Source organism: Drosophila hydei, unplaced genomic scaffold (genome assembly GCF_003285905.1).
Source record: "Drosophila hydei strain 15085-1641.00,03,60 unplaced genomic scaffold, DhydRS2 tig00008114-arrow-pilon, whole genome shotgun sequence".
Classification (NCBI taxonomy): Eukaryota; Metazoa; Arthropoda; class Insecta; order Diptera; family Drosophilidae; genus Drosophila; species Drosophila hydei.
This window is the reverse complement of record NW_022045827.1, coordinates 843,377-861,910: the sequence shown is the minus strand read 5'-3', so window position 1 is coordinate 861,910 and position 18,534 is coordinate 843,377. Positions and strand designations below refer to the sequence as shown.

Here is an 18,534-nt window from a genome sequence, read left to right as displayed (position 1 = left end):
TCAAATTTCTCAAGCATTAAAATTATTTCAACTTCAACGAGCAATTCACACTTCTTGCCAAGTTTCTCTATAAATTTGCTACTGTTATACAACTGATTGCTTTAAAGCTTTAAACAATTTTTAGTCGCTCACATAAATGATGAGTTCATTAATCATAATACGCCTGGACTGTGTTTGTTTGAAATGTCATTAATAATTAATTTACCGCAAATACGTGACAAAAATTATTAGTTTGATTTTCCATTAGGACTACGCTTGGCTGAATAAAAAGTAAATGCTTCAGTTGTCGTCGTTGTTGTTATTGTCGGCGTGTATCCGTGACATCCTGTCAATTGATTTTAATGACTTTGAAGCTGTCGCTGGCACATAAACTAATTAAAACTATGCTACGGCTCAATTCGTATACTTTGTCAGTGCAGACGCGACGACGCCTGAGTTCCTCATGCTTCAGACAGTTAATAATTTGTCTCGGTTGCTGGCGATGAAAGGCTTACAGCTTACGGCTGCAATGCGCCAGAGGGCGCCACCCAACTTAAATACGTAGTTTAACTTTCACTTCAATGTGTAAATTTATTTCAAGATAGTTGCCTAATGCGTATAACAGACAGGTTTTATATTGGAGAGAGTGCTACAAGACGCCAGAGGGCGTTAGTGTATTTAACTATTTGAAATACGCCCCCTGGCGTAGCCGTTAGTAACTTTATGTAGTCTTAGATCTTTCGTGGGCTTCACATGCTTATTTGAAAGGCTGACAGCTGAGAAATTCCATACGCCAGAGGGCGCCACTCACTTAAACTTAAATTTGTGCATATGTAAGTTGATGCAATACGTATAACAGTTGAACTTGAATATTTGCACTATTATTTGGAGAAAATAGGTCGAAAAATAAAACCTCACAAGCCACAAACATGACAATCATATGATTGGGGAATCTCATTGAGGCTGGGCAACCGCAACAACATTGTTGCACCTCGCATGTTGCATACATTTTGCAAGGCAGCTGCCTGTGTGAACAGCTGTTGGACAGTGGGCCAAAAGAGTGGCAGCAGCAGCTCTTGCTGCGCTGGCCGCAATCATAAAAAATCAACGAAGCAGCCAAGCGACAAATGCATTTTCAGCCAGTTTTACGACCAACAGCCACAAAACCGAGCGGAAGTGCTGCAAGAAGCTATGGCAAAAGGACAGTTTTAAGAATTGCAATAAAACATTTGCAACAATTTAGATGCCGTTAGCTGTAAGCAGTTGCCGTTGCCGTTGCAGTTGCAGCTGCAGTTGCAGTTGCACTTGTTATTGCAACTATCTCGCGCTCTCGCTCTCGCTCTCTTTCTATGCACACATTTGATATCTACTTGGACATGCAGTTAGCTGACTTTATGGCCAGGCCACATTAAGCGCCATTAATGGCCAACACATTTCCGCTTCCGTTGGCTAGAGCTTCGTGTTGTGATTTCCCATACACATTGTGTTTGCCAATGCGCTTAAGCAACATGAAGATGAGGGAAGACGCACGCTTTGCCAATTAGTCCACAAAGACAGGCCTATATCTGTGTATAACAGACTTGAAGTTGTTTGTATAACAAGTCAAAAACTAACATATAAAAGTTTCTAAGCAGAATTTAAATAGAGATTATCTCTGTGTATAACACATATAACAAATATGTATAACACGAAAAAAACATTTAACAGTTTTGAGAACAATTTTAATATAACAGGCTTAAAGTAGTTTATATAACAATAAATATACAAAAATATAACAGTTTCGTTCAACAATTTTAAGATATTTCAGCTTAATACATGCAGCAATATCAAAGTAATTTGTATAACAAAAAGAAAAGCTTTAAGTTGTTAGTATAACAAGCAAAATATTTACATATAACAGCATCTAGAATTTCTCAAGATATTATTAGCTAAGCTACTACTTTATAACACTTTCTAAGGCAATTTTAAGGGATTTTCAATCATTTCCCCTTCATAAACACCTCACAATACCAAGGCTAACTTAAGGGAAAATTGCCGATTTCCCGCTCATACAATTCGAGTTCTACATTGATTATCAGCCAGCCATTCAATCGATCAATCACACTTGTTTACGACTATAAAGTATGCTTAACCAAATCCCTCAAGCATCAGCCAACTAAAGAGCTTGCACTGCAATAGCAGAGAAGAAAATAAATTTGAAAATTGATTCCTTTGCTTGTTGCTGAATATCATTGAAGTTCAATCAAGTGCAAAACTTGAAGATAAACTTTGTCGAAAGGCAGCCAACGAAATAAATGGGCAGCAGGCAACGTCGCCGTGGCTGTGCTCTAACATATGCCGCTGCTAATAACAGTCAAGCCATTAACATATGTTAACTAGCTTAACAGCAGGCCATAAACTTAAATTTTGTATCTGCAAAGTTGAGTTTTTTAATGGCCCCAAATATGTTGAGCGTTTTGCTAAGTGAGAGTGTTGCATGAGCCACTTAAACAGTTGAGGAGCGCACCAAAATTGTTTAAGAAAGCGTGGCAGCTGCGAGTTTGATGTGAATATATGGCACACACACACACACACACCTATATGGTAGTAAACGTGCGTACACACGCGAAAAAGTAGCGCATAAATTTGGCGTCTCTCAAAAGGTTAGCAGGAGGCGAAGGCTTGTGCAGCAAAGCGTATCAACTAAAGATGCCAACTGGGCAATGGAACACTATTTATTTGGGCATACACACTCACTCACTCGCACACACACAGTCACACCCACGCACTGTGACACTGTAACAGCTGCGACACTTTTTATGTGAGCTAAGTAAGTGATAAAGTTCAACTTTGATTTCGCCACTCGCTCAGGCTTGACTCTCTCTGGCAAACACTCATACAAACTTTCAAGTGCAGCCAAGTCAATGTCAGTTTTTATGGCTGCTCTGTGTACAGACAAAAAATCGTTGCCTTTCGTCAAACATTCATCGATTTGCAGCACTGTCCAAACATTGCACAGAAAGCGTGACAAAGCGCATAGATTTGTTGCCCAGCAAATCTGTTATACAGCGCATAGAAATACCTGTCAGTTGCTCGGAATGTTGTTAGCTGCATTACATTTTAGTCGAAAAATATCTGGCAGCAGTTTAAGAAAAACTGTAATATATATATTATAGATTTGCATGTGTATAACAGTTAGAAAGCAGCTGAGTTGCTATATACAAACGTATGACACTTCTAACAGCAAATACTTTCTTAAGCTGCACGTATAGGCCTGGAAAATCATCTGAGATTATTTATTGCTCTATCTGCCATACATGTATAACAGTTAAATTATATTATTAAACAGAAATTGCCTGCTTGCTCTGCCACAAATGCCACAAAAAATTATAGCGAGTTCGAGTTTAAAATGTATTGCGCTTTAAGCAGTAAATAATGTAAAAATAACTCATATTTTTTAAATATTTCACTCAACTTTGCTTTATTGCTATGTGTTTTTTTTCACTTTTTTTTATTTTAATTATTTGCTCATAAAAAGCAATAATAATTTGATTCGCTTTCATGTCAGCAAGCTCAATAGCCTTACGCGGCCTGTGGCAGGAAGCGGGGCGACAGGCAGGCACGGAATCTGCTTCGAATAACATGCATTTTGAAATTTTTCATAAGTTCAACGTCAACTTTCGATACGTGGGGGCCGGCAAAAGCAGCAGCTTCCTGCCTGCACAGAAAAAAATATATACATATGTATATATGTATATATGTATATATAAATGTGTAAATAAATTGAATTTGATGTAATAAAGTCACTGAAGAGAAAAATGTTGCGCAGATTTTAATAAAAAAAAAGTATATATGTAGAGCACATTGTATAAGAGCAAAAGGGTTAATATGTGCAAAATGTGTTGACAGCGGGCGTGGCAGGAAAGTTACAAAGGCGATATACAATGGCTGCTAATTTGATAGCAGCGAAGAGGAGCAGCAAGTGCTGCTCGTTCATACCTATTAAATTGAAATATGCTGTTAAAGTATTATGTATATAGTCGGGCAGCAGATATAAACAACTGTTATACAAAGTGTTATACACATAGTTAAAATATTTAATATGCTGTTACTTTGAAGTCTAATTACCAAATGTTAATTAGCTTAACAGCGCAGTATAACAGCTATATGCATATATTTATAGAGTTAAGCATATATCTGTATATTTATATATATTTGCACTTGCATTATTATCAAGTTTTAATTAAAATGTCGACACCCGACTACTCAGTTCAGTTGGCAATTAGGCAATGTCTTGCCATAAATTTCATTGCGTATCGCACAGATCACATCACACATACGTCACGTACGCCCAGCTGCAGCATTGTCAACCTGCTAACTAAATGTGCATAATTCTCGCTAGATAAGAGCGCAGGCAAATGCAAATGCACAGCTCGAAGCAGACTTTAATATACATAATACATATATATATATATATATATATATATATATAAATTGCTACACAGACATCTTTCTAATCTGCAGACACCCGCACACACGTGGCTAATAAGTTGTTTGTGTAACCCATTTGACTGGCAAAGTTTGTCAACTTGCCACAGAAATTTGCAAATCTTTTGCTTGGACAACTTCTGCTTAGCTGCTTAGCTGCTTAGCCTGTATAAGGAATTTGTTTAATTAAAGCAAACCCCGTTGTTCTTGTTATTTCAACAATTATAAATGATTTATGTAATTTACTTGCCACTCTCTGACCTCATCTGTCTCTTTCTCGCTCTCTCCTTTTCTGTCTACTGCACTCGTCTAGCCAACGATTGCGTCCTTAACTTGCCTGGCATATTTGGCTTTCTTAAGCTACACATTAAGTTATTCATGCCTCAGCTGTTGGCAGGAAAAGTTATCTGACACATGGTGAAATATAATCGAAATGTATTGCAACATTTTCCATTATTTCTGCAAGATGCCAGATATATGAACAGTTCTTGTTTACTAAACAAGCTTCCTTAACGTCTATAAGCATAACATGTATAACAACTAATGCAATAATGAGATTTTGTATAGGAAAATCAGATAGATTGACAGCATAAAAGGTGTTATACAACAAGTAATCTGTGGGAAAAGGAATAATTTAGTTATGCCATATATAACAAAGGTATCATAACAACGAAGAGAGCAGACTCGACAGAGAGGTGACGACTCGAATATAACAGTTATATTTAGAAAAACAGATTAAAGGAAGTAATAAGTGTTATACATATAAGCAAAAGCGTGAATGTTTTAGAATAAAAACGTGAGAAACAATAAGTGTTACATATACGAGCAAAAATTAAGTCTCTTTTTATTTTAGGGTAGAGAAATGCGAGGCGAAAACTGTTTACATCCAAGCAAACGTTTTCATGTTTTAGAGTGAGAAATTAAGAAACTATTTTAGAGCACAAAAATAAAAGTCAAAACTGTTATACAGAAGGGCGAGCGTTCGACTGTTTTAGAGTAAGAAATTGAAAGTGTTATGCCTAGAGACATAAGCTTGACTGTTTTAGAGTACAATAGCAAGACGCAAAAACTGTTATACAGGCGAGAAAGCGCTTTACTGTTTTGGAATAAGAAGAATGTGTTACAAAATTTGAATGGCTTGGAGTAAAACATTGAGAGATAGAGTTATGGCCTAACTCGTAATCATTAAAGCTTGAATGTTTCAGAGTAACATATTGAAAGCAATGCATATTAACAAAAATGTAACTGTTCGAAGCATAACGAAATTTTATCATCTGACCACAGTTGCTGTGCTAACAAAGAAGCTGCCACTTTAAGCAGCTGAGTTATACACGCAGTGCCATGACTGCCAATGTATAACAGATTTCTTTTATAAAATAAAATGTATATCAAACATTTATGACAGCTTACTAGCAGCTTTGCAAGATATTTCAGCAAGCAGAACAATTTGCAATTGAGCTATATTCCAGTCTCTCTACACCCAAGCGAATACGCAAACAAATAGGAATGGGAGATATCAATAGAACAGTCATGTCCCTAAGCTCAGTTTCATTTATTTGCTTTTAGTTAAACGAGTTTGGGAAAACTTTAATACAATTGGAATTGTCATCAAATACTCATAAATTACATCATCGCAGCAGCCGTAAGAATTTTGCGAGTTGTAAACAAAACGTCAGGCAGGCAGACGGGCAGCCAAGACTACTTCAACCATTTAATATGCAAAACGCGTCAACAGCTTCTACACACACACACAAGCACACACAAACAATAATAGATAGAAGCCAAGTGATTGTCCCATCGTATGGCATGGAAGGCGTCAAATTGTTGTCGTCTGACAACTTTTTGCGCTTAGTGTAGAATTTCCATTCATTCGTGTCTAGTACGTGATAATTGCATGCTTCACTCAGACATGCTTTCAAGTACCGAACCGTTCTCCTCGCCAAAACTTTTGATGATTTTAAATTAACGAAAATTTAACTGAAAACCATGTAAAATTCTTTTCCCCTACCACACATATATTGTATAAAGTCACCAAATTCATACGCATTGGCATTGCCGATAAGAACGATAATCCACCCTATTTCGACAAATCGCTGTACGAAGCCGAAGTGGACGAGAACGAGGATATTCAGCATACAGTGCTCACTGTGACGGCCAAGGATCACGATGAGTGTAAGTATATAACACAACATATTTCCACATAGCACACGATTTTTTTAGCTTGAGTTGAGTTAAACGAATTGCTAACAATTATTTTCCAGCCTCACGTATTCGCTATGAAATCACCAGCGGCAACATCGGCGGCGCTTTTGCGGTTAAAAATATGACGGGTGCCATTTATGTAGCCGGCGCATTGGATTACGAAACGAGGCGCAGGGTAAGCTCGAGTTTTCCTCATTTCGTCTTCTTTTTTGTTTCTGTTATATGTTTAAGCTTGACAACTGATGTGGTTGTTATTGTGTTAGCAATATATTATATTTACGATATACGCAACGGTTCAACGGTTCAGTCAACTGTGAAATTTATTCTAGCATACAAACTGTTATATAATAGCATTAGAGCTTTAATTGAGTGGCTACAAGCTGTTATACATACATACATAACTGCCAGAAACATATCGGAGATAGACAACTTACAAGAATCACATGCAAGAGTTTAAGTAAATTGAAGTATACAAACTGTTATACATTTAAGCATAGTTGACATATGCATAACTGACATACAAGTTGCATTGAGCAGATTTTTTAAGTAATTTTCATTGATTAGCATCAAAGTCTAAAACAGATTCCGCTACACAAACTGTTATACATGCATATATGACAACTGTCCTAAAAGTTGTGGTATATAAAAGACCTATGCCAGCAACAGGAATTGTTTAGGTACATAGAAGAAACGAAGTTACAAGAATCAAATTGTTATACATATATGTATACGTCAGAACAACTGTTATAGATTTAAGCATACTTACTGTTATATATATTTGTATAACACATTAATACAACCGTCATACAAGTTGTGGAAAATAAAAAAAAGAACTGGCAACTGGCATGAGTTAGATACAAAGTGAAACTGTTATACGTATGTGTATAATACTTAACAACTGTTATACAAGTTATGGCAGGTATCTTTTAATAGTAACTGTTCTTGATTAACTGCAAATTAAAAATTAAATTTCATTATACAAACTGTTATACGTACATGCATAATACATTAGAATAACTAAGCACACAAATTGTGGCAAATAGAAGACTTTTGTTAGCAACTTGCATTGATTAGCTACAACACAAGTTAAGAGGAGGCTATGTATGTGTGTGGGTGTATAACGCTTGGGCAATCAATTTAGCAATTCAATATGTAAGCAAGATCTGAAAATTCATTAAGAAACTTGAAAGCCAAGTGCTATACTCGCTGAATTTCATTACGTGCACACGAAGAGCACCGCGAGGCTAGTTAAATATTTAAGCAATTCAAACAAGTTTTAGTTACACACGACGACGCTGCGGTCAAAAAGTTGTGGAGGACAAAGCGCAACCAGAATTGAAGAAATGCTGTCGAAACATTAATTGAATTTCAATTTGAACAATTGGCAACTTTGGCAGCACTTTAATTGAATTGAGAGGGAGTGAGAGTGAGAATGGAAAATAATTATAGCAGATGCATATTTGATGCTGACAAATGAACATGAATAACCAAATGCATGTGACCTTTAATTAAACAACATTTTGTCGCAACAGTACGAGCTGCGCTTGGCTGCCTCCGACAATTTAAAGGAAAACTATACGACAGTCATCATACATGTCAAGGATGTTAACGATAATCCGCCCGTATTCGAGCGACCCACGTATCGCACACAGATCACCGAAGAGGACGATCGCAATCTGCCCAAACGTGTTTTGCAGGTCATTAAAAAAATAAGAAAAAAAAACACCTTAAGATTTTCCTAGTTGCAATTAGCTGTGTTTGTCTTGAGTTTCGTTTTTGTTTTACTAGCTTTCTAGTTTGTAGCACTTAGCGCTATTCCAACCCGTCAAGCATACGCCACGTTGTCCCCGCTTCCAATATGTCCTCTTTTTTTGATTTAAATGCATGTGTTGCTTGAACTAGTTCATCTTTTTTTAGCATCCAAAATAAGTAAATAAATAAGTTTTATTTGCGCTAATGGAATCTCAATTATGCGCGCACAAAGTAAATATTTATATCAATTATCTTCATTATGCTAAAGGCTTAAATACTTTTCACTCAATTAAAAGATTTTTCTATTTTTTTTTTTTTAAATTTTTCCGTGCTTTTTTAGTTTTTTCGAATGTGTTTTTGTAGGAAAAAATATATAGTACTTTTGTTTGAGTTTTTGTTAATGTAAAACTTTACGTATTTGCCAAAGCATTAACGCTTTTTGCAACACCTGACATTTTCAATTAATGGAATACAGATGTTTTTTCAACACCTGTTCGAAAAAAAGTGAACGAAAAAATCCAAAAAAAGACAAGAATAGGAAAATAAATGCATTACGACGAAGACTTGATACGCTTGCGTAGCAGGTCAAACACTTTAAATAGATTGTTATTATAACAGTCGTATAACAGAAAAAGTCTCGTGATTTAATTTTAGCAATAATGAGTCAATATACATTAGAAACTGTAGACAGAAATGCAAGTATGGCTCGGTAATATATATATATTTATATATATATATACATAGGTTAGACAACTTCTACAAACTCAAATTGCTCTCTGCAAGAGTGTATAACAAATTGTAGAACACAAATATTTGAATGCATTTGTTTTTGTTTTGCATTAAACTGATTTTTTTTCAGCGCATTTAATTATGCCTAAAAGTTAGAGAGTGAAAAGAAGTGACAGACAAACCAAAATAACATGTTGATAAAACATTAAGCACGCGCAGCTAATTAATAAGTAAAAAGTCAGAAATAAATAAAAAAAAATATTTAAAAAATAAATAAATAAATTGTTTAAAAAATACTACAACATAAATATTTAATACAGCGAAATATAGAGAAAAATCAAATCATTTGTAAATCGAATCGAACATATGTAACTAAATACATATATATATTATTGTTGACTTTATTCTTAATTTATGTCACATTATTTTGCGTATTTTTATTCCTTTTTTTAATTTAATTTATACTCGACTCTTATTTACATTTGCATTTTTCTTGCCTACTTTTTCCCCCATTTGCTTTATGTTTTGTATGTTTTATTTTCATTTCTTATTTATGGCTTTATTTATTGTCGACCCTGTTACACGGACGCGAACACATTCGTTGTTGTTGTTGTTGCTTGCTTGGTTTGTGTTCGTTAGTACGAACTGAAGTTGGTCGCATCGGATAGTTTAAATGAAAATCAAACAACAATCGTGATAAGCGTGCGCGATGTCAACGATCTGCCCCCGGTATTCCCGCAAACGCTATACGAGCGCAGTCTGAACGAGGAGATGGCCACGCCCTTCACCATCATGCAGGTCGCTATAATGCTTACAATTATGCCAGACAAATATATATATATCGTATTGTAAATATGCAGCGTGTGTTGTGTGTGTGACTGTGTGTAACAATAGCACAGTTCTCATTAAACAATTAATTTAATACGACTACAACAAATAGCTCATTGTAATCATTGCGCTCTCTGTACTATGTTAACACAACATCAATAACAAAAACACAAACACACACACTTACATACATATTTGTATGTTAAATATCATGTATAGCAGGTGTATAATATATATATATTTTATTTAACATTTCGCAAACGTAAACAACTCATGAAAATTCAAAAGGAAATGAAATAAACATATCATTATATATATATATATTTATGTAAAAAGAAAATTAAATTGTATATCTTTAATTACTTAATATAATTTGTTAAAATGTTGAATATTTAATATTTAATAATTTGACAATTTACAATATTTTTTAATTGCGTTTAAATTCCAAAAAGATTTGCTTTAAAATTTGTTTGTTTGCGGTCAAGCTTCAATTGCATGCTTTTATAATAAATATTTTGAGCACTGACAATTAATATATACACACACACTCACTCACTCACACACAAGTAGTAGAAACTGCTAATTAAATTGCATGTTTTATTTAATATTTAATACGCTTAAATCTTTTTCTTTGCCTATTTTGCATTTAACAATTTTTAGTGGTTTATGTTAGCTTAACACACGTTTAGTTGCAGCAATTTAACTAATTTAATTAAATATTGAATTGCAAATTACATGCAATATGTCAAGCGTGCTTTGGACTTATAATAGAAGTGCACTAATGCGCCATCTGGCGTACAAATCTGTAGACTATGCCCAATCCCCACTTAACAGCTTAGCTTTTGCATGCACTAACGTTTATTGTTTTGTCCATTTGCATTTCATTTTAATAATATTTATTGGGAAAACCCGAACTAATATTGAAAATTTCATTTGTTTGGCATTTACTTTGCACTGCACCGCACTCGATGCTGGATATAAACAGGTCACAGCCACCGATGGGGACAAGGATCGTCCACAGAATATTGTCTATTTCCTAACTGGCCAAGGCATAGATCCCGATAATCCAGCTAATAGCAAATTCGACATTAATCGCACAACTGGCGAAATATTCGTGCTTAAGGTAAGTTCACAGAAAAATTACAAAAAAAAAAAAATGAAATGAAAAGAGAATCAGAAATAAATCCAGGTCATTCTTGAATCAACACAAATGTATCTACTGCAATTGAAGCATTAAAAAACTGTCAGCAAAACCGCAAAGAACACGCAGACAAATAAATGAAAAATATATATAAAAACAACTGCCCTGCTAGAAAATACCCTGTCTTTAGGGAGAGCTTTTATTTGAAATGAATAAATATTCCAAAAAGTGTTGACGTTGGACAAGAAATGAGATTTAGAATATTATATATATGTAAATGGGAATTGTTAGATATAAAATATATTGGAAAAATGTTCCTAAATTCATATTTTACATGAAAAGTCTAATTTATCCCAGAAATTAAAATAAATTATATAACTAATGGACAACCAAGACAGTTGATTATATTTAAAGAGTCTTGGATAACGACTAGGATTAACAGAGAGAGTAATGTATTCAAGAGTAATGTAATCAAGTGTGACCGACTTGGACATACCTTTAATTTTGCTAAAAACCAATTTTTACACCAATCAAGCCACGTTTGCAGTAATTTATTTCCATTTTCAAAGATTTCTGATTTTTTTATAAAAAAGGAAAAAAATATTAAATATTGGAAAAAAATACATATTAAATAGAATTTGAGACTTATATTTAACTTGTTATTTATAATTAGTTAACTAACTTTAATAGACAGCATATCAATAGAAAATTATATAATAGACTTTTATTGGACTTTCGAGTTGTAATCAGCATGGACAACTCGCAACTCAGCCCAGGGCCACATGAATGATTGCGTAATATGCGCACTGATTAAGCTCCATCAATGCCGACGCAATCCTCAGGCAGATGCAACAACAACTGTAACGGCTTCCCCATTTTTTTATGCAATTCACTTTTAACTCAGCGCGTGAAACTCATTATTTAACATTTAAGTTGCAGCTGAAAGGCGGCAACGACTCGGACTGAATGCATATTGATTTACGAGGGTGTCACGCTTAAATAAAACAATTTGTAATGAGAGTATTTGGGGTATAATGCGCTTGAACTAGTGTATGTAACAGGTACGGATAGATAGCAGACCTGTAAATGTGCTGAATAAACATGACAAGCTGTGTCGACCTTATGTGAGTCTGTCCTATGAATTTTATTTCTAAATTCCTATACCTTATGCAGTTTATCATGCTTTTTTTCGATAACTTCGATAACTTTCGATATATTATTTCGATACAAATTATGTCTGTATTAAAAAAAATACAACTTTTAGAGTTAGAAACTCTATTGACTCGAATTGCTGTCATAGACTACATATATTTTCGGTTAAGTATGGCTCCCTGCACTATTAACAAATTTATTTAAAGTACTGGAGTTTTGGGATAATGTATTTAAATATAGTTTAATGTTAGCGCAACGCTCATAACATTTGAGTACAATACTTAAAGTTCATTATAGCTCAGGATATTCTTTAGTCGGGCACTCCCCAATAGCGCAGTGTTACCTATTTTCAATTGAGCCAGTATATTAAGTGGTTTGATATTTAATAAAGTTTGCATAAGTCAATTAACTGAAGAGAGTGCTGTGCATTATAATGGCGCTGCTAAGTAGACCTTGCACTTTCAAATGTATTTGAAGTGCGCGTTGTCAAGTGACTTGAGCTAAAAGAACATTCAGAAGTAGCTGAAAATGACTTTAACGTTCAAATGTTAACTACAAATGTTTACATTAATAAATTAAATGAGGGATAAGCGCTGTCAAAAGAAATGTTAGAAATCTTAAAAGCATTTCTATTAATGTGCAAACTGTTATACTTGCAGCAAGTAATATAACAGCAGCACTTATAGCAGAACGTAGAGATCTTTTGTCTTTGAATATTTATGTTATAATTTCTCATGCTTGATCTTTGTTATCATGAGATAACAGTAACAGTAACAGTAGTCTATTATCATTTTGTTATTAAAATGTTATTGTTATAAGTGTTATAGCAGCTGCTAATAACACAACATAATACAGATGCACAACTATTTGACATATTTTTATGGCGCTGAAAAGTGAACATCCGTTAGATATTACATTAAAAATACCCAAACAAAAAAAGCCCTTAAAACACACACAAATGAAATAACCACAAAAAACACTTAATGTTTTCCTTTTCTTTTTAGTTTTTGTGCCCTTAAATGTACTAAATTGTATTACAAAGTCCAGTTAAAAGCGCAAAAAACATTTGTGGTTAAAATAATAATTTAGACAAAAAAAAACATGTAAGCATAGGGTAAACCAAAACGAGCTCTATCATTCATAGAACACATTCACACAGAGAGAGATTCGTAGCTCAACTAATCCCTTAAATTGAATATGTCATAACAATGCTGTCAAATTTGTCATGCAAATTAAAGCGATGACGACGCATGTGGACTTTTCCCTTTTTGCCCTGGCTCTATTTTTTATTTTGTGGGTTTTTTTGCTTCTATCATTTTTTACGACTAATCCAATGTCAGCGCTATGAAAAGCTGTTCCTGTTTCTGTTTCAGCATGTCCTGCTGTTATTGTTGTATTCGTTACGTTACAGGCTGCGGCTGTCAGGCATGCGAGGATCTCTAGCCGGGGCAGAGGGGCGGGCAGTTTTCGGGATGTGGGTCGGTATCCAGGGTCTGGCTTACTGCATAACAGCATGAGCCAAGAGAGATACAAAAGTGCTGATTAAAATCGTTTTTTCTGCGCGTTTGTGTTATTATAAAAAGGTGGCTGTCACCCATCCTACCCTTTCCCCCAACCGGCATCTCCCATCCCCAGGTGGGGCTGCGTTGCGTAATGGCTGCCAGGACATACACAGCACATCACTCAAGCCATGTTCTCTGCATATGCATATCAAAGTCAAAATCAGCACCGGGAACACAGAGACGACCCACAGCTCAGCTCAGCTGTGGGCTGCCATTGTGAATGGATAATTTCACAGGTTTACACACAGGGGGAGTTCCTGGTGGAGTTTCGTTAAGTTGCACTTGTATGCTTTCCATACGACCGAAATGCTGGTACACTCGGAGGAAAACTAGGGAGTGGTACTGCTTAAAAATTCTAAATAGCCAAGTTTTTGTTCATTTAATATCAAAATTACCAACACACAGAAATATTTGATTTCTATTAAGATATTAAAAATTGTCACAGATTTTTTAATATTTCATAAATATTTAATAAATTTTTAAATAATTAAATAATGCTTAAAATAGAATTAGACAACTAAAAGATATTTTAGAACTGAATTTATTCTTAGAATTTTGTGTAAAAATTTATTCAATGGGAATTCATTCATTCTATATTCTATTCTAATCCTAAACATTTTTTTCATAAAATATTCATTCTAGGGATATTTTTCGAGAACTTTTCTAATAAAATTTATTTTATTTATTTGATTTTAAATTTATTTAAATTTTTATCTTAGAAAATTTATTGTTGAGGAATTTATTCATGGCAAATTTAGTTATATAGAATTATTTCTAAGAAATGTTATTCATAGAAAATATATTCGACAGAAATTTTATAGGGAATATTCGTATAGTATTTTTTCTTCGAAAATCTTTAGGGTTTTTTTTTTACAATATGTATTCTTCTAGGTTTTTTTCGTAGTGAATTATTTTTTTATTTAGAAGTTAAAATTTTGTAATATTTGTATAGAATTTATTCTTTGCATATTTATTATTGAGGAATTTATTTTTGAACTATTTACTCCTAGAAAAGTTATTCAAAGAATGTGGCAAAATGTTCTAAGAGAATCAATTTTTAGGGTGTTTATTCCTATAGAATTTAATTTTAGAAAATTTATTCTTAGGTCATTTGTTTCTTCTCAAAAATGTTTCATAGTAAGTATACACGAAATCTTTTGTGCCCCTATTTTTTTCTAAGTGTAGCTGTGGGGTATTTGTTCTTTTTCACTGATGTTAATCGGTTTTCCGGTTATGACAGCTTAAAATTATACAATAACCAGGACACGCATACAGCACACGTAACACGTGCAACTCCATTTTCTATTCAATATTTGCACAGCTTTTATCTGTATCTGTAATCCAACTGTCTTGCTCTACTCTCTTTCTCTCTCCGTACAGCCTTTGGATCGTGATCAACCGAATGGTCGGCCCCAATGGCGCTTCACAGTCTTCGCACAGGACGAAGGCGGCGAGGGACTCGTTGGCTATGCGGACGTGCAGGTTAATCTAAAGGACATCAACGACAATGCGCCCATCTTCCCGCAGGGCGTTTACTTTGGCAATGTCACCGAGAACGGAACCGCCGGCATGGTTGTGATGACAATGACCGCAGTGGACTATGATGATCCGAACGAAGGCTCAAATGCACGTCTAGTCTACTCGATTGAGAAGAATGTCATCGAAGAGGAGACTGGATCGCCCATCTTTGAGATAGAGCCCGATACGGGTGTGATAAAGACGGCCGTTTGCTGCTTGGATCGTGAGCGTACGCCGGATTATTCGATACAAGTCGTTGCAATGGATGGCGGGGGGTTAAAGGGCACGGGCACGGCGTCTATACGTGTCAAGGATATTAACGACATGCCGCCGCAGTTCACCAAGGACGAATGGTTCACGGAGGTGGACGAGACAGACGGCACCGCGCTGCCCGAAATGCCCATCCTAACAGTCACAGTGCACGACGAGGACGAGACGAACAAATTCCAATACAAAGTTATCGATAACAGTGGCTATGGCGCCGATAAGTTCACCATGGTGCGGAACAACGATGGCACGGGTTCACTGAAGATTGTGCAGCCGCTCGACTACGAGGATCAACTGCAGAGCAATGGCTTCCGCTTCCGCATACAGGTGAACGACAAGGGTGAGGACAACGATAACGATAAATATCATGTCGCCTACTCATGGGTCGTGGTCAAACTGCGCGATATCAACGATAATAAGCCGCACTTCGAGCGCGCCAATGTGGAGGTGTCGGTGTTCGAGGACACCAAGGTGGGCACCGAGCTCGAGAAATTCAAGGCCACTGATCCGGATCAGGGCGGCAAGAGCAAGGTCTCCTACTCAATAGATCGCTCCTCCGATCGCCAGCGGCAATTCGCCATCAATCAGAATGGTTCGGTTACCATACAACGTTCGCTCGACCGTGAGGTTGTGCCACGACACCAGGTCAAGATCTTGGCCATCGACGACGGTTCGCCGCCGAAGACGGCTACGGCCACGCTGACGGTCATTGTGCAGGACATCAACGATAATGCGCCGAAATTCCTCAAGGACTATCGACCGGTGCTGCCGGAGCATGTGCCGCCACGCAAAGTGGTCGAAATTCTGGCCACCGACGACGACGATCGCTCCAAGAGCAATGGACCACCATTCCAGTTCCGCTTGGATCCCAGTGCCGATGATATTATACGCGCCTCCTTCAAGGTCGAACAGGATCAAAGTGAGTAGCACAGTTTTTAATCGGGTGTGGGAATTTTACGGTAGGAGAATATTTACTAACATTGTAGGAGACTAATAGAATTTTTAGAAGCTTTTTTATTTAGTGTTGTAAAACGAGCTAAGCGAAAAGTTAAGACAAGTAGATATCAAAAAGTGTTATACTAGCGCAGCCAAACAAACATGCTAGGTACTCATTATATTTGGCAGCTAGTAAGTGTTATACTAGACATCTCAAGCGAGACTGATATTTCGTAACAAAAGCTGTTATATTGCTTATATAACAGTCACATAATCATACCAAATAAAGGCATTTCTATGTGTTATAAGCCAAAACACATAAGTGTTATACTAGTCATAACACAAAAGTATGCCAAATAAATTTAACATTTAATAACACTTAAGTGTTATACAATTTATGTAAACAAGCAGTAGAAAGATAACTGTTCTACTACTTACATCGATGGTTAATATTATACCAAAGTGTTATACTCGGCATAACAGAATCGAATTAGAATTAGACACAAAAATTATTATGCAATAAAAACTGTTATACTTATTATATAAAACAGAAAGTAAGCAAAGAAATAATTAGAATTGCTATTATATACTAATATAATGTTAAGTACAGCATCGAGTAGAAATTGTAATTACTTTAAACTGTTCTAATACACATATCATACGCACAGTCATAGCAAGAAATATGCCAAATGCATAACGATATTTTGCAACATTGAAAAAAGGTTTGCATAAATTGAGGTTTCTCGCTTTAATTTTTGCCAAATTTCAAATATGAAAAGTATTTTCGACATTTTGTTACAACAATTTTACGAAAGTTACGCAGCAAATAGCAAAACGTAACGTATACGCAATGTTGGCAGCAGAAAGAGAAGGAGGCAGACAGACAGAGAGTGAGAGAGAGGCAAAGAGTTGACTGTTAACCCCAAGTTCAGAGTGCAATTGCCAAAAAAGAAACAAAATAAATAAATAAAAGTTAGCAAAATATTTGGGTCAAAGTTTAAACAATGCAAAAGTGCAACATTTCCGGCAGCAATTGTTGTTGCCCATACAAACGATGCAGGCAGTGTATAATAAAATTGCCGTTAGAATGGATATGTCGAATTTAGAAATTCGAATTCGAAAGCGAATGGGAATGGGACTGGGAATGGCAATGTGAATGTGAGTTCGCTGTCACAATGGCAAAGCATAAAAATGCAATTACCCCGTATATACGATATCTAGCATTGGGCCATAAAACGGGAACGAAATAGTAAACCACAGCAGCCGCAGCAACATGCAAAATTTAAATTAAATAAGCTAAAGCAAAGATACACACAACACCACACACACACGCACACACACACCTGTCCAGTCGAAAAATAAAATATCAAATGTACAAGTTTTCAATTAAATTACCCACGAAAAATTTGTCGAGTCTCCAGCTCGAATGGTCCCTGGCTCTGGCCAAGTCAGCAGCAAGCCGAGTTTGGCTGCTTCAAGCTCCCACTGAGTGTCTCTGTGTGTGTGTGTGTGTAGTGTGTAGTGCAGTGTGTGTGGGTGGCAATCCAATTTTGATGCGCCAACGGGGAGTCGAAAAACTTTGTGCTTGTGGCTTGACTTTGTGTAGTGGTAGCACTATATACATACGAGTGTGAATGTGTGTGGTTGTCTGCATGTGTGTGTGTGTTGGTCTTGTCGACTTCAACGTATTTGCATACAATTTGCCTAAAAACACACCATGGAGTGTCTTTAAAAATACATTTGAAATGTGCGTTGGCCCCATTGGAGTAACTAAGCGACGTTGGCATAGCAAAAATTGCAGACTGTGTTGGAGAAGGGCGTGTGTTGTGGCATGTGGGCGTGGCTAGTGGTAAGTCGGATTAGCAATGACATTTGTCGTTTGCACAGACAGAAGCAGGGCGAGAGAGGAAGCGAGTCTTAACACTTGTTGGCCCCCTCAAAGCGTAATTACAACAAATGGGATAAAGCATGCCTTCCTGTAGCTGCTTCCATTGCAATCAA

The 18,534-nt window shown here is 36.0% G+C and overlaps 1 protein-coding gene across 4 annotated transcripts in view; it reads left to right on the top strand.

Annotated features, from left to right (window-relative positions):
* The window catches only part of LOC111594226 (neural-cadherin), a 138,987-nt gene that overhangs the window by 106,951 nt on the left and 13,502 nt on the right, over positions 1 to 18,534 (top strand). For 2 of the 4 annotated variants that reach the window (XM_030224364.1, XM_030224362.1), the window contains exons 11-15: positions 6,475 to 6,618; positions 6,708 to 6,823; positions 9,769 to 9,927; positions 10,943 to 11,080; positions 15,193 to 16,516. In XM_030224364.1, coding sequence (XP_030080224.1) covers positions 6,475 to 6,618; positions 6,708 to 6,823; positions 9,769 to 9,927; positions 10,943 to 11,080; positions 15,193 to 16,516 — 1,881 coding nt within the window. Of the gene's footprint in view, positions 1 to 6,474; positions 6,619 to 6,707; positions 6,824 to 8,180; positions 8,346 to 9,768; positions 9,928 to 10,942; positions 11,081 to 15,192; positions 16,517 to 18,534 lie in introns of all 4 variants that reach the window. The other 2 variants (XM_030224363.1, XM_023307426.2) reach the window with 1 other exon arrangement.